Source organism: Kwoniella europaea, chromosome 1, assembly GCF_036810445.1.
Source record: "Kwoniella europaea PYCC6329 chromosome 1, complete sequence".
Taxonomy (NCBI): Eukaryota; Fungi; Basidiomycota; class Tremellomycetes; order Tremellales; family Cryptococcaceae; genus Kwoniella; species Kwoniella europaea.
The window spans coordinates 10,546,409-10,560,661 of record NC_089487.1 but is presented as its reverse complement, the minus strand read 5'-3'; the positions used below and the strand labels follow the sequence as shown (position 1 = coordinate 10,560,661).

The 14,253-nt window shown below is 44.4% G+C and overlaps 7 protein-coding genes across 7 annotated transcripts; 2 read left to right on the top strand and 5 right to left on the bottom strand.

Annotated features, from left to right (window-relative positions):
• Window positions 1–132: 132 nt before the first annotated feature.
• V865_004009 (uncharacterized protein) lies at window positions 133–2,156 on the bottom strand (the record flags this gene model as incomplete). The annotated part of the gene is made up of 2 exons (XM_066227794.1): window positions 133–1,879; window positions 1,945–2,156. The coding sequence occupies 2 exons, from the start codon at window positions 2,154–2,156 to the stop codon at window positions 133–135; spliced, it is 1,959 nt and encodes a 652-aa protein (XP_066083891.1).
• Window positions 2,157–2,999: 843 nt separating this feature from the next.
• On the bottom strand, window positions 3,000–3,336 carry V865_004008 (uncharacterized protein; the record flags this gene model as incomplete). The annotated part of the gene is made up of 2 exons (XM_066227793.1): window positions 3,000–3,220; window positions 3,294–3,336. 2 exons carry the CDS (start codon window positions 3,334–3,336, stop codon window positions 3,000–3,002), a joined length of 264 nt encoding a protein of 87 aa, XP_066083890.1.
• Window positions 3,337–3,781: 445 nt separating this feature from the next.
• On the top strand, window positions 3,782–6,233 carry V865_004007 (T-complex protein 1 subunit gamma; the record flags this gene model as incomplete). The annotated part of the gene is made up of 9 exons (XM_066227792.1): window positions 3,782–3,818; window positions 3,910–3,971; window positions 4,041–4,120; window positions 4,190–4,320; window positions 4,432–5,070; window positions 5,195–5,375; window positions 5,478–5,805; window positions 5,881–6,009; window positions 6,102–6,233. 9 exons carry the CDS (start codon window positions 3,782–3,784, stop codon window positions 6,231–6,233), a joined length of 1,719 nt encoding a protein of 572 aa, XP_066083889.1.
• Window positions 6,234–6,588: 355 nt separating this feature from the next.
• On the bottom strand, window positions 6,589–7,128 carry V865_004006 (uncharacterized protein; the record flags this gene model as incomplete). Its single annotated transcript, XM_066227791.1, has 1 exon — window positions 6,589–7,128. One exon carries the CDS (start codon window positions 7,126–7,128, stop codon window positions 6,589–6,591), a length of 540 nt encoding a protein of 179 aa, XP_066083888.1.
• A 155-nt stretch (window positions 7,129–7,283) lies between these two features.
• Window positions 7,284–7,968, top strand: V865_004005 (uncharacterized protein; the record flags this gene model as incomplete). Its single annotated transcript, XM_066227790.1, has 2 exons — window positions 7,284–7,390; window positions 7,461–7,968. The coding sequence occupies 2 exons, from the start codon at window positions 7,284–7,286 to the stop codon at window positions 7,966–7,968; spliced, it is 615 nt and encodes a 204-aa protein (XP_066083887.1).
• Window positions 7,969–8,441: 473 nt separating this feature from the next.
• V865_004004 (uncharacterized protein) lies at window positions 8,442–10,738 on the bottom strand (the record flags this gene model as incomplete). Its single annotated transcript, XM_066227789.1, has 8 exons — window positions 8,442–8,562; window positions 8,627–9,025; window positions 9,087–9,256; window positions 9,371–9,517; window positions 9,583–9,897; window positions 9,963–10,019; window positions 10,154–10,257; window positions 10,426–10,738. The coding sequence occupies 8 exons, from the start codon at window positions 10,736–10,738 to the stop codon at window positions 8,442–8,444; spliced, it is 1,626 nt and encodes a 541-aa protein (XP_066083886.1).
• A 637-nt stretch (window positions 10,739–11,375) lies between these two features.
• On the bottom strand, window positions 11,376–13,797 carry V865_004003 (uncharacterized protein; the record flags this gene model as incomplete). The annotated part of the gene is made up of 10 exons (XM_066227788.1): window positions 11,376–11,557; window positions 11,631–11,741; window positions 11,822–11,952; window positions 12,052–12,175; window positions 12,253–12,390; window positions 12,459–12,576; window positions 12,651–12,924; window positions 13,004–13,168; window positions 13,233–13,542; window positions 13,602–13,797. The coding sequence occupies 10 exons, from the start codon at window positions 13,795–13,797 to the stop codon at window positions 11,376–11,378; spliced, it is 1,749 nt and encodes a 582-aa protein (XP_066083885.1).
• Window positions 13,798–14,253: the final 456 nt, after the last annotated feature.

The window sequence follows — 14,253 nt, the reverse complement described above, 5'->3', positions numbered from 1 at the left end:
ACTTCTGCTTTTATCATCATGAAAATGCCAGTAGTTAGGCTTTCATAAGAAAACGAGACGAATACTCGCAATTACATTCCACATCCATGGGCTACTTTGCATTATTGAGTTCGTATGTACATGTATATTACTCTATGATCCTACTTCACTCTTCTTACTCTTCTTGTGCTTAGCCTTTTTCTCTTTCTTTTGTTTCGGCTCTGATCGTACTTTCTTTCCCTCAGTCCCATTTATTTCAGCTGCATCAAAAGGATTCGGTAAACTCTCCTCCCCCTCCCTCTCTTTCTCTTTCTCTTTTTCGGCTGTCTCTTGATCCTTGCTGACCTCTGTGTGTCGCTTCTTCTCGTCTACATTCACTTCGTTATCATCTCTTCCACCATCCCCAACTGTCGGTACTTCTTCCTCTTCTTCATCGTCAAAGTTTAAGCCATTCGTTTTGACGTAATATGAAGGTATCAAATTAGTCTGTCTCAATTCCTCTCGTCTACTCTTGGGTTTCTTACTTTCGTCTGATTCCTCTTTTGGTGCTTCTATGTCCTTCAGTGTAGGTTCCGCCGGAGTGGTTGTAAGTAATTCGACAAGTCCTTGATTATCATGCAGAGTATGCGGAGGTGCAGTTGTAGAGTCGGAACTGGTAATGTTGGGCACTTTCACTTCGTCCACTTTTCGAGATCTACCAACCTCTTCATATTTGATTTGTGATACCTTATCATCCTTTGATACCTCCTTTTTAACAACATTCACTTTATCCGTATCGACCTTAGAAGAATTATTCACCTGCCTTTTCACCCCCTCCGCACTCATCAAACCAGGTCCAAAAGTCCCACTCCTTCCCGCATCTTCTGACTCAGCGGGAGGAGCCAGGGTAGATTGTCTAGATGATACAGAAGGCGATTTGGAAACTTTGCCATCTTCCAATACGGGTGGTAATGCCAGGGTCATCTGAGATGCTCCTCTCAGAGGCATTTGGGGTTTATGCGAATGGTAGTTTTGGCTTGCGGATGGAGGTGGGGGTTGAGGACCCATCGCATATGCCGGAGGAGGAGGATGGGAGACCGACGATCTAGAAGTTGGTTTAGGTAAGTGAGAAACTGATCGACGAGAGGAGGTATCTTGTAAAGGAGGTTGGGAAGGTTGAGGAGGTTGAACCTCCAATGCAGAGTTGTGTTTGGATTGGTATTGAGATGGATTAGTAATTTCCAATTCCCTTTTAGTCATGAGTTGTACTGGTGATCCCTCTCCTGACTTTGAAGCTGATTGACGTTGCTGCCTATCTTCCACGCCGTGTATACTCCCATTGATCGAAACTTGATTCATATGTTTATGAAAAGTCGGATTAGGTCTTCTAGTTGATGGAGCATGCTTTAGTGGTTTGGATTTATACAGCTCGTCTATACTTCCTTTCCTTATTGATGGTTTCGGTTTTAACGATGTATGACGATTCTCAAGGATTGTAGGTCTGTTTGAGATTGAGGAAGAGTTCGAGGCCGTCCTGTTGTACTTGGGAGCGGGAGGAGCGAGTAATTCGAATGATTTGTTCTTGTTATCTTTACTTGGGTTTTTGGGTTTAACCTCTTCCCCGACTGCAGAAACAAATGAAAGCTTCCTATCTTTCTTATCATCTGGGTAGAAGAATTCCGTAGATTGGTTTTGGTTTTTCTCCAAATCATCCAAATCGACATTTTTGCCATCTTCCCCATTACTACTGACTTGGTCGCCTCTCTGCTCCTGATCTTTGTGTTGAGCGGCTCTTCGTCTCTTCTTCTTGGTCAACCATATACAAAGGAAAGAAAGTACGAATATACCCAGGGTGATTCCGATACCTGCACCGATTAACATCGGCGTAGAGATCTTGTTCTTCGCGCAGGTTAGATAATTCCTACATCCACCAAAAGACAGAGAAGTCAGCGGGGTATCATACGGGTAGGAATGAATAGAACTCACTTTACACTTCCATCATACTCGCAATCTACCTCCCCAGCATCACCGCTGTCGTTGTCGTCAATCCCATCATCATCAGTAGTGCCAGTAGTGGAAGAACCTGTGGCTGCAGGTGTAATTGTTTGAGATAAGGTTTTGGGACAGGAGAGCAGGAGGGCCAGGCTGAGAAGGATTATCGAATTCAGGGATTTGTTAATTGACATGGACATAGACATTGTTGGATCGGATCAAGTCAGCTAAGGGTATAATCTGTTGGCGTTTGGTTACAAGATTATCTTGCGTTCTGAGGTATATTATATATGTATGGTATTAGTGATATGGACCCCGTCAATGAGTGTGTTGTTTTTAGTACTGTACTTTTGCTTTTATTGTGTAGGAGGGGTATTTTACTGATGTGAGGTTTTCACTATGAGATGGGATTGATTGATCATATGAAATGATATTGATAGTTGTTTTGGAAGATGGTCATTCGCAGATTTGACTCAATGTTCACTCCATCCTTGATGGTGTAAACGATGCGGTAGGTACGAAACATGTTGTCACACCAGTAAAGTTTCAACACTGTACAACCTCAAAGGATCAGTGAATGAAAGGATCTCATCTTACACCCCTGTGAGTGCGGGGCAGCAAGAAAGGAGTCGAAAGTCTGGTACACGCAGGATCAACTTGATCGTAAGTACTGTTCGTACAGACCGTTTCATTGTGAAACGTATATACCATCATGGGTTTCGTTACCGGTAAGTAAGGGAATTTGCCAATAATTTGTGCTGATGAAGATAGATATGGTATATTGCATATGTGCTGGGTATAGATATGGGATATGAATGTGTATCCTGCTGATTCCGTTTTATCTGTTGCGTCGTATAGTATCACTAATTCTTGGTTTTCCTATTAAGATGGAAAAAAGTATGTCAGCGATGAATCATCGAAAGTATCTCATTACCATATCAAGCTTCTCATATCTACTATACAATCTTCTTGCTCGACATCATAGAATTATACCAGCTATCCGCTCACACTACAATTCTTATGGACGACACCAGCTACAGTAATCGAACTCACCTATAACTCCATGCTTTCCTCGTACTAGCAAACTCCCCCAATTTGTGTCCTACCATCTCCTCCGTCACAGTTATAGGCAAGTAATCCTTCCCATTGTAGATCATGAATTTCAATCCTACAAAGTTGGGTACGATCGTACATGATCTCGATTTTGTGAATATCGGTGTATTGTTCTTAAGGTGTTGAGAGAGATTAGGGAAGGCAGTGAAAAATGGACCTATGATTATCAGAGAAAGAGATTCAGCTCACAGCCAGTAGCTAAACCATGCAATTTTAGATGACAAACTCACCTTTCCAGGTCGATCTTCGCAGGACTAGTGATGTGGGGTGCATTGTGTTGCTGGTGGTGGTGTGGTATGATTGCCAAGTATATCTCGACAGTATGTGGTTTATCTGAGTTTTGACCTGTGATGTTATCGAAGAAATCAGTTGGGATAGCTGAAATGTGAGAATGATGTGGCATTCACTCCAATGTTATCACTTTGACCTGACCTTTGTACGCGCCCGTGTCTCCCTCTCAGAACATTTCGAGATGAACATTTCAGCGCATCCATCTGCAGAAACGTTTAGTCATACAACTAGAAGCAGCGGTATACTTCTCAACTCACTTCACTCTCAGTCACGTCACATCCATAGCGGCCGCCTCAGAGCTACAACCAGCCGCTAGCTTCAACTTTGGATCTTAGGTCTACACGGTTGGAAACCAGCTTCCAAAACACCCTCAAACCACCTCCACCTTCTACATCCTTCCATCGTTCACAGTAGAAAGCCCATCAAAATGGCTATGCCTGGAGGAGTACCTGTCATGGTGATGAGTGAGTGGAAATCCAACACCCCTGCAGCGAAAGGTGCAGCTGCTTGATCCCTTTTTAGTTGGACTATGTAAGCTGACTCAATGCCCTTCAGACACCGGGCCCGAGCGTCAATCAGGTCGAAAAGCTCAAACTGCCAATATCGTAGCTGCAAAGGTGAGCTGGATATCTAGTATCGCCTCTGGAACTTAGTTCAGCATGCTGACTCTGGCTCTGGCTCTGCAGACCGTCGCCGATGTAATCAGAACTTGTCTTGGTCCAAAAGCAATGTTGAAGATGATTTTGGATCCTATGGGTGGTATCTTGTCAGTTATGTCGTCCTCTACCGCGAGTCAATGATGAGAACATGAACTGATCTCTTGATTGCTCCATAGATTGACTAACGATGGTCATGCTATCTTACGAGAAATCGACGTAGCTCACCCCGCTGCTAAATCGATGATTGAATTGTCGAGAACTCAAGATGAAGAAGTTGGTGATGGTACGACCAGTGTGATCATCCTTGGTGAGTTGAATGATTTCTTCACGATAACAGTCTTGAATAAGACGCATAAAAAAGACAAGTCGCACTGAATATCGCACTGAAACTGACTAAGAATGCTGTTTCCTTATCTAGCCGGTGAAATCCTTGCCTATTCCCTTCCACTCCTCGAACGACACATTCACCCCGTCGTCATCATCCGAGCATTTAAACAAGCTCTTAACGATGCTCTCGAAACTATCCAGAAGATCTCCATCCCTGTCGACATTTCATCCGAATCAGAGATGATGGCTCTCATCAAAACCTCTATCGGTACCAAATTCTCTTCTAGATGGTCAGACTTGATGTGTTCATTGGCCTTACAAGCAGTAAGGACAGTAGCAGTCACAGCTGAATCTGAAAACGGCTTGGTTGGCGGTAGCGCCGAGGGTAAATCGGAGAGTTTGAATATCAAAACGGTAGATATCAAACGATATGCAAGAGTAGAGAAAGTTCCAGGAGGTGAAATTGAAGAATCTCGAGTATTAAGTGGTGTTATGATAAATAAAGATGTCACTCATCCCAAGATGAGAAGAAAAATTGAAAATCCTCGGATCGTACTGTTGGATTGTCCATTAGAATACAAGAAGGGTGAATCTCAAACGAACATCGAAATTCAGAATGAAAAAGATTGGAATAGGATTTTACAAATTGAAGAAGAACAGATCAAGTCAATGTGCGAGAGGATCATCGAATTCAAACCGGACTTGGTATTTACTGAGAAAGGTGTTTCCGGTGAGTAATTAGTCATTCCCAAGGACTTGACCTCCTTTTCGCCATCCCTGGAGTATAGGGATATGTGCCCTTGAGTATCATTTGCTCGAGTTACGGTACTGATGCTCTCATTGCATTCACGTAGACCTCGCTCAACACTACCTCCTCAAAGCGAACATCACTGCTATCCGACGAGTACGAAAGTCAGATAACAACCGTATCGCTAGAGCTGTAGGAGCTACTATCGTCAACCGAGTCGAAGATCTGAGGGATAGCGATGTTGGTACGCAGTGTGGTTTGTTCCATATTGAGAAGTTGGGTGATGAGTGAGTATCATTCTTTCACTCTCTTCGCTCTCTCCTCAATTCCCTCCTTCAATTAACCAGTCTTCCATTGCTTAATGCTGATTGTCCTCCCATATGTGTTAGATACTTTACCTTCCTTGATAAATGCTCCAACCCTAAAGCATGTACCATCCTCCTCCGAGGACCATCCAAAGATATCCTCAATGAGATAGATCGAAACCTCGCAGATGCGATGTCAGTAGCTCGAAACGTGGTGTTCAACCCTATCCTAGCTCCTGGTGGAGGTGCGACCGAGATGGCCATTTCGGTAGCTTTGGATGAGAAAGCGAAATTACTTCCTGGTGTTGCTGGAGCACCCTACAAGGCTATTGCGGAAGCTTTGGAGGTCATCCCAAGGACGCTGGTGCAGAATTGCGGAGGGAATGCTATTAGGACATTGACTGAGTTGAGAGTGAGTCTGGTATCCCTCTAGACATACAACTATGAGAGAGTATGCTGATTTGTCATTGATCTTCGCTCGCTATAGGCTAAACACGCTGAGGGTCATCACATGTTCGGTGTAGATGGTGATACTGGAAAGGTGACAGATATGAAGGAATATGGACTGTTGGAATCTGCTTCTGTCAAGATCCAAACTTTGAAGACTGCTATCGAGGTGAGTCCAAGCTTCAATGTGCTCTTCTCGGAACATCACGTTTGTGTATCCTTTTCAAAACAATGCTGATGATGTTTTGTGTTTGATGCTAGTCCGCCACATTGTTGCTTCGTGTAGACGATATCGTATCCGCCAGAAGACCAGGAGAAGAAGCTGGTGCAGGGGGTGGTGTACAGACTATGGGCGGGGAGGAAGGTCCAGGTGGTGAGATGCCTGAGATGTAGAACGGGGTGAATGACTTGGGCAAACACAAAAATGAGAATAATCATAATGATCATGGTTTTGATTCATGCATAGATGATGTACTGAGGTATACATGTGTCATTTCTTGCGAGACAGATCTGCCCTTCGTGATAACGACCATGATCATTGTGACCACTTCTTCAGGCATGTACGGTACAGTACAATCCCTGCTTTCGGTCAAGCGCCGAAGACCTGAGGTCGTCCGTTCATCATATACAACTGATCACTCTACCTTCACGTGACATACAACGTCTATCCAACATCTTGGTCATCTATTCTCTATCAAATTATGTATATCTCTACGAGTCCACTCCATCATTCGATCCACTTGAGTAGTTACACATCTATACACATGATCAGATCCCTTCTCTTCGATTCTCCCGCATAAAACACCTTCTCCCCCACTATCTCAAAACCCATCTTCTCGTAAAACCTCTTCCCTCTCTCATTACCTTCCCATACACCCAACCATATCTTACTCTTCCCTAACTCTCTGGCCATCTCCTTCGATTTGGTGATCAGAAGTTGACCAAGTCCTGTACCGTGTGTCGAAGGGTGGGCATACAATCTTTGTAATTCGATTGAACTGGGTATGTCCATGGGCGGTGTAGGATTCTGCACTAGTTGAGCTACACCTAATATCTCTTCTTGAATCTCGCCCGAAGAAGATGAAGCGGCACAGATGAACATATGTTTATCGCTTTGCGCAAGTTCCGACTCGAAGCTTGATGGTGAGAGAGTGAAGTTGATATATGTATCTAGATCTTGAGGTGAGACTGACCATCCGAATAGATCTGACCAGGTGGTTCCTACTAATTTTGAAATTTGTTCAGCATCGGAGGGAGTACCTCGAACATCTACTCGAGCTCTGTTCATCTTTGTTATGTTGATGGTGTCTTACGTGTCATCCACGTCGGCACGATGCTACTTGGACCCTCTCCCTCCCTCTCCTTCCGCTTCGACCTTCCGTGCATTCTTCATTCCCTCTTCTTGTACATTGCAGACTATTGATTCAGAATCAGTCCACCAAAATGTCAGGCTTCATCCTAGGAACTGGGTCAGGTATACTAGCTTCCGCAGCTGTATATTATACATTGTCAACTTCTCTGAGAGAATCGACCGCTGGATTGAGGTCAGAGTGAGTTTTAACCATTACTATCATGATCGTGACCTTGAACTTCTTTGCTGAATTGTACATTATTTTACAGATTGCACAACTCATCTTTACTCCTCTCCAATTCCTTCGAACCCATAACCCCTCCTGCACCCTCCTCACTTATCGGACCATCTGCTTCATCACCTTATCGACCCTCTTTCGGAGAGATAGTCAAACAGCGATGGAACGCTACACTCACCAATCTAGTTTCCGGCGTTAGATCGACAGATTGGGAACTGGTCGGTAAAGACATATATCAAGTTGGTGAAAATGCTATCAAACGATTATCAGAAGAAACACAAACACCCTCTTCCTCTTCATCGATACTTGATAATGGCAGTCCCGTGAAAGAGACTGTCAAAACTCACGAAACGGTGTCGGTAGTACCCGGTACCACAGGTATAATAGACCATGCTGAGAAAGTACCAGAAGAGAAAGTAGGTGTGAATAAAGTAGTTGGATTGGATTTGAGAAAGGACAGTTATGGTTACGTACAAGGGAATGAGCTTAAGGAGCTGATCAAGAGGAATGCGGAGAAGGAAGGTAAGAGATTGGTATAGGTGTAGTGATGACAGACGAAAAGATCAAAAAAGGCATCAACGCAATTTCATAAGGGAGATGAACCATCGATGGCGGAGCACAAATAGGACAGGACAGGATAGAAAGTAGATGAAAATTCACATGCACAATCTAAACAAAGGTCGTATCGACGTATGTTCATCAATATACTGACACTCGTTCATACGGAGTGGATACAGACAGAAACCCAGCTGTTCATCGAAATGCTTGCAGGATCTAATCAACAGTTTTAGACAAACGAAACCGTTAATGCACAAATGGACGTATTAATGCAATCGTGAACGAACAAACAAGCATCAGTCATGAATGGTCATTCGGTCATCTAACTTATAGATATTACGTTAATTGGAAGGCTTCAGGATATATGCTACACTATGTTACAGACACCCCACACCATCATCAAAGGAAACCATATCTCAATAACTTTTCACCCAAATTCTGATGCTCAGGTCAGTCAATTGGAGCAAGTCCAATCCCAACTATCGCCATTCTCACATTCGCCTAGACCTAATCCCCACCATTCATTCACTAATCGAGCGACCGCTTCTCGCCCTGATACAGTTTGAGTTTCCATGCTACAGCCCACAGTCAGCGTTGAAAGTTCGATCCGTCTTGCTTTTTCAATTGATATCGACTCACGTAGATATCCAAGCTTCCTGAGCAGCAAGATAATGTAATCCCTTTATAGGTTCCACAGGCGCATAGGAAGAAGTAGTCTTAAGTTTGGGATAAGAATCCCATTCTTTCCTTACTAGCCAACCTGGTTCTTCACCAATCAATTTATGAATGAACCGATCGCTCAATCTGGTAAGAGAGAAAATCTTGACCGCATATTCACCTGAACCAGGTAAGACTTCGCCATGCCATGAGATCGACTGGAACCTCGGTGGAGGGATTGACTGGATTCTCGAAGTCAGTCCAGAAGTCAAGATGGCATTCGGTATGTAGCTGTCTTCGGATAGGCCGAAAAATGATGGTAGTGGATGAGGTTGGGTTGTGGTAAAGTACGTAACGTGCAGTCGGACATATGGCTGGTGACTAAACATTGCATTATTAGGTTATCAGATGATGTTGTATGATCTCTAGAGGTGTGACTTACGGGATGGGGGAAACGAAATTCGCTGCTAGCTTCTTGGAGATTGGCGATGAGTGCCATGGAGCAGCGAAGAATACAGCATCGAATGGTTCATCATCGTTCAGTTGCGTTTTATTGGATCGGACGATGAATTGAGGGGAGTTCTTTGAGTCAAGCGGAATGATTTCGGATACCTGTACACGGAAGGGACATACTAAATCGTTAGCAATGCGTCAATCATGGATGGGATTAATCGAGATTGACATATGATATACATGACTAATGGATGATTTATGGTAATCACTCACCTCCGTACCAAGATGCACTTTCGCTTTACTATCATCCAGCATCCCTGTGAAGATCTGCCAGTTACCTCCCTCGACCTGTGAAGCTCCACCAGTAGCCATTGAGACACCCGCTCCGAGCGCGTGGATATGATCCATATCAGAGGCGTACTGCACCACACAGCGCGTCAGCTTGGGTCTACCATTTGGGTGAGTATAAAGCTGGCAGTACTCACATTTACTCTTGTCGATCCCTCCCAGATCTCTCCTAACCATTTCTGATTAACACCCACAACGTTCTTTGCCCAATCTTCGCCTGTCCTCGTGGTATATTCGTTACCCAGCCCCAGATCTTCCGCGAGATCCGATATACTTCCGACTGGTCCTCTCTGAGATAGATAAGACGGATCATACAGTTTAAGGAAATTACTGACTAACTTGGCGACGGCTGATTTTGTTCGATAAGGTGATAAAGGTCCATATCTCCATAAAGCCTTGGCGGAGTCTATCCAAGAAGAGGCACTTGTCTTGAAGAGGAATTTCTCCCCGTCCTATCGCCAGAAGGATGAATCAGCAGAATAATCCATGCATGTTACTTGGCGTTATGATAACTCACCCATATACCTATACCTGATTCAGCCATATCAGGATTGATCAGAGTGAGATTAAAGTACTAAGTATAAGTAAGCTAAAGGTCAGCGATCGCTCGTTTAGGTTACGAGAGAGGTCATCAACATGATCTTGAGCAGATGCACCGTGTAACACTCCGTTAAATACTATTTGGATCATGAATGAGATACAACTTACCTCTACTCCCTTCATCATATTCCGATTAGATTCTACAAAGATACTTCCACCCAATTCTTGAGCACGTAGTCGTGGATCGCTATGAGGGTGGATTGTCGTTGTTCCTAAGGAATTAGATCATTGCGTGAGCTTTGTTCCGGATTAAAGGCACTGTATCAGGATGAGATAAATCCATCAACATCCTGATGATATCGTACCATAATCGTCACAGTGCTGTATGAGAAGATCTAGAGTGCATCAAGAAATCAAGAAGAGTCGAAAGTGAGACTCACTTCCACCTACATACCCCTCCTTCTCAAAAACCACAATTTCACCTAACCTACTACCTTCCTCAACCCCTAATCTAGCCTCTACAGTCCTAGCTGCCCGTTTAAGGAAGAACGCAGCCGCACTCCCACTTGCGCCTGCACCCACAATCGCTACCCTCTTAGGTCGACTCTGTACTTTGCCATCATTCGATACGGTATAGTTGATACTATGATATATGGCGAAGTTGTCCTCTTGTTTGGAAACGAATGGGATAGCTGAAGAGTGGAATGGTTGAAGGAGGAAGATGGAGAGGAGGAAGAGGATGGAGAAGAACATTATACGTGTCCTTAGGGGAGTGTCAAGTATACGTCGAATGATGGACCTCATCTTGGTTTTCTTTTTGTGAAATGTATAGGCAGATGGACTGTAATTTGAGAGGTGTAGGCTGGGCGATGGGCCAGGAGAGGAGTGCACAGTGGAAGAAGTTGATCCGTTTGATGAACAATGAGCTGTGTGTGCTAGTTTGCACTCGGCACGAGGTTGTCAGTCGCTTTAGCGTGATTTCGGTGTTGTGGATATAATTGCAAGTGGTGTATGTCCAGTATAATCTAATTCGACCTATGATACTGCCATGCTAGTCTGACAAGAAGGACGGAGTAGTATGGTAGTATGGCTCATGATGTAGTCTGTTGATCTTATTGTTCACGCTTCCGCACTGACCTCCACCTCCAATCACCATCACATACTCTGTACATATCCACACCATTACATTCAAAACCACAGATCGACCAAAAATAGATCCAGATGCATGACATTATTTTTGCTAATCACCAAAATCTGTACCTCTGCTGCTTATGTCCGCAGCTTTTCATTATATGGAATATACTTAGTGTTATAATTAGAATTATCATTCATTTTGCTTGCCTTGGATCGCTCGAACAACTTGCCCATTCCGCCGGGATCAGACATTGGCTCAACCTCTCTTGGCTAAGACGCCCCCGGTCACGTTCCTATCAGCTACGGGTCTCTTGAGCTTATTGGCTTTGTCCTCAACTACGAAGGTAGCAAGAATCCGCTCGTCAGAGGAATGAGTCCGGACATCGTCAATACCGTAGTATACAGCTGTGGCATCTTGTCGAGTAAGGTAAAGTTCGACTAGTGATACCCCATTTGCATTTGCGATCAGCAATCAATCATTGAACTGAAGATGTGGTACTAATGCGCTCACAATAACCTCTAGTAGCACCTTCGGTCCATTGGAGCTCTTCGTTACCCGTGGCGTTGATTAGCTTTTGGGCAGTTTGGATGTACGTTTCAGCAGGTAAAGGTTTGTTGGCGGCTTTGAAAGGGGATAGAGCGGCATTAGTTTTTGATTGGATTCAAGATGACGGCTACTGGTCTTGATTTGGTAGAACTCACTATGGTTATAGCCAAATGAGGAAGGAGAAGAGACTGCTGTACCAGCAAATTCGACTGCGTATGAACCATCTCCCGTCACGGTGTTGTATCCATCTTTCTCATCATAGGTGATATCAGATACCCAGTTAGCACTAGATTACCAAGTCAGATGTCAGCTCAGTACGTGTCAATGTCTGCGGAGAAGGCGGTGGGTGGGTTTTCAAGAAAGACACGGAACGAGTGAGACTTACTGAGAATCTCCAGAAAGGATGAGCACGTTGTCGATGTTATTCTGACTGATCGTATCGAGAACTCTTCTTCGGTTGGCTTTGTATCCGTCCCAGGCATCCACATTGTCCGATACCAAGTTGGCGACTATTGGTGCAGAGGTTGATTAACACCTTACTCAAGCGTCTGACAATAGGAACAAGAGGGTTAGGGAGCACACTTACAGACGATTTGTTGACCGACGATTTTCCATTGAGCGCCTCTTTCCGAAGAGTTTTTCAATCCATTGTAGAACCAGTTCTCTTGTCTTCCACCCATGAGGGATCGGGCTTCCTCATTCTGGATAGCTTTGACATCATTAGCTAGACGAGGGAAACAAAGCAATTCATCAGTGAGAAAATCTTCATGGAACAACATGGAGCGTATTCACTGTTGTAATAAACATCGGTCAGATCTCTGTTATATTGTCTAGTGTCTAGCATGAATAGATCCGCGAGAGTGCCGAATTTGAAGCTTCTCCAAATTCTCAGAGCGTCATCGGTTTCAACCTGTGACCATTCACCCACATCGTAAGCATCATCCGAGAGTTTGCTGTCCATCCGGGCATGCCGCATGTACTTACCGTTCTAATGGGGAGCCACTCGAAATACGCTTTGACGGCGTTTGCCTTTCTCTGTGTGAACGAGGTGTTGTACTGAGTCCCAGCAATGGTATCGTTGGAATCTGCCGAGCCGGCTTTCCAACTGTTATCCGCAACTTCATGATCGTCCCAAACAAGTTGCCAAGCGTGACTGGCATGGAGAGCTTGTAAGTCAGGATCACTTCGATATTGCTTGTATCGAGTTCGATAATCCTCCAAGAGAAACAGTTCGCGGTTGGGCTCTGGTACTCGACCACTGTGGGTTCAATTCAAAATTATCAGTATGACCGCTTTATATGTGACTGAGACGACGATGTTGGAGATATTATACTGACATATCCCTCCCATCACCATAACAAGCATTTTCATCATCGCATCCATCTCCCCTGTATTCGTAGATGTAATCACCGACATGGACAGCATAATCGATTGAATCTCGCGCAGCAGCATTCCCATAAGCGTTGAAGAACCCGAAGGGATAGTTCGAACATGAGAAAACGCTACATGATATATTAGCCATAATCATTACTCTCGGCTGTTACTATTCTACCGCTCGTCACTTACGCGAAAGACAGTTTGTCAATCTCATCGTCATCCTCAACAGGGGTAGTCAAAAATCTACCGACCGGCGAGACATTATCTTTGTCGGCACAGTTTGCGAATCTATAGTAATATGTCGACTTAGGTTGTAATCCCTTTGCTTCAACCTTGTAGGAATAATCGACCTCTGGCGTAGTCCAAACTTGATCTGAGGTGATGATATCTCCCTCTGACCAGGAGTCATTGGATTGGGACACCTGGTACTCGAGACATATCGGACGGGAGTCGTTCGTAGTGGGTACAGGGTGGGTCCAAAGGATCACGGAATCGGATTCTGCCCAATCACCCAAAGCCATTACAGGGTATTCACAACTAATGGGGAAAATAACGTACCAGGATCACCAGAAGCTACATTATAAGGGAACTTGACTTGTCCGTCATAGTACTCCCATCGCTTATGATTCCTTCGGACGGCATCTCGGGGTGTAGCAAGTTGAGGAGCCCGGAAGGAAGGGGAATCATATGCCCTGTTGTGGATGATGGATGCCACCGCAGGACTAGCAAGCGGGAGGAGTAGGAGAGCCAACATCATAGGATCGATCGCCTGGGTGCTTCAGAGGATGATAGACTGGCTCGAAACATACTGGTCCCCTCTTGGTCTTCATCTCATCTTATATCCTATGCCTAAAAAGACTAGTCCTCTAGCCTCATGTTCCTCGACCAATGAGGTGCCGAAGATTGATCAGCTTGGGAAGGACGGCTAATGTTTCGAAAACACGTTCGAAAGTCGATGACAAATGATTAATTACAGATAACAAATGATTAGACAGATGAGCTAATCATGACACGAACGTGCTTATAGCAAGTTGAGCAAGGTAGGCAGAAAATCCACTGGATGTGGGCAGGTATGGTCTATAATGATAGAATCACATGGTTGTCACGGAAGCGTTGTGATCAATTACGCTAGTGCTTGTCAAATGTATGGGCATTAGCAGCATGACATGTTGAACATGCTGTAATTTGGCTAGGAGGAATGTCGAAGATA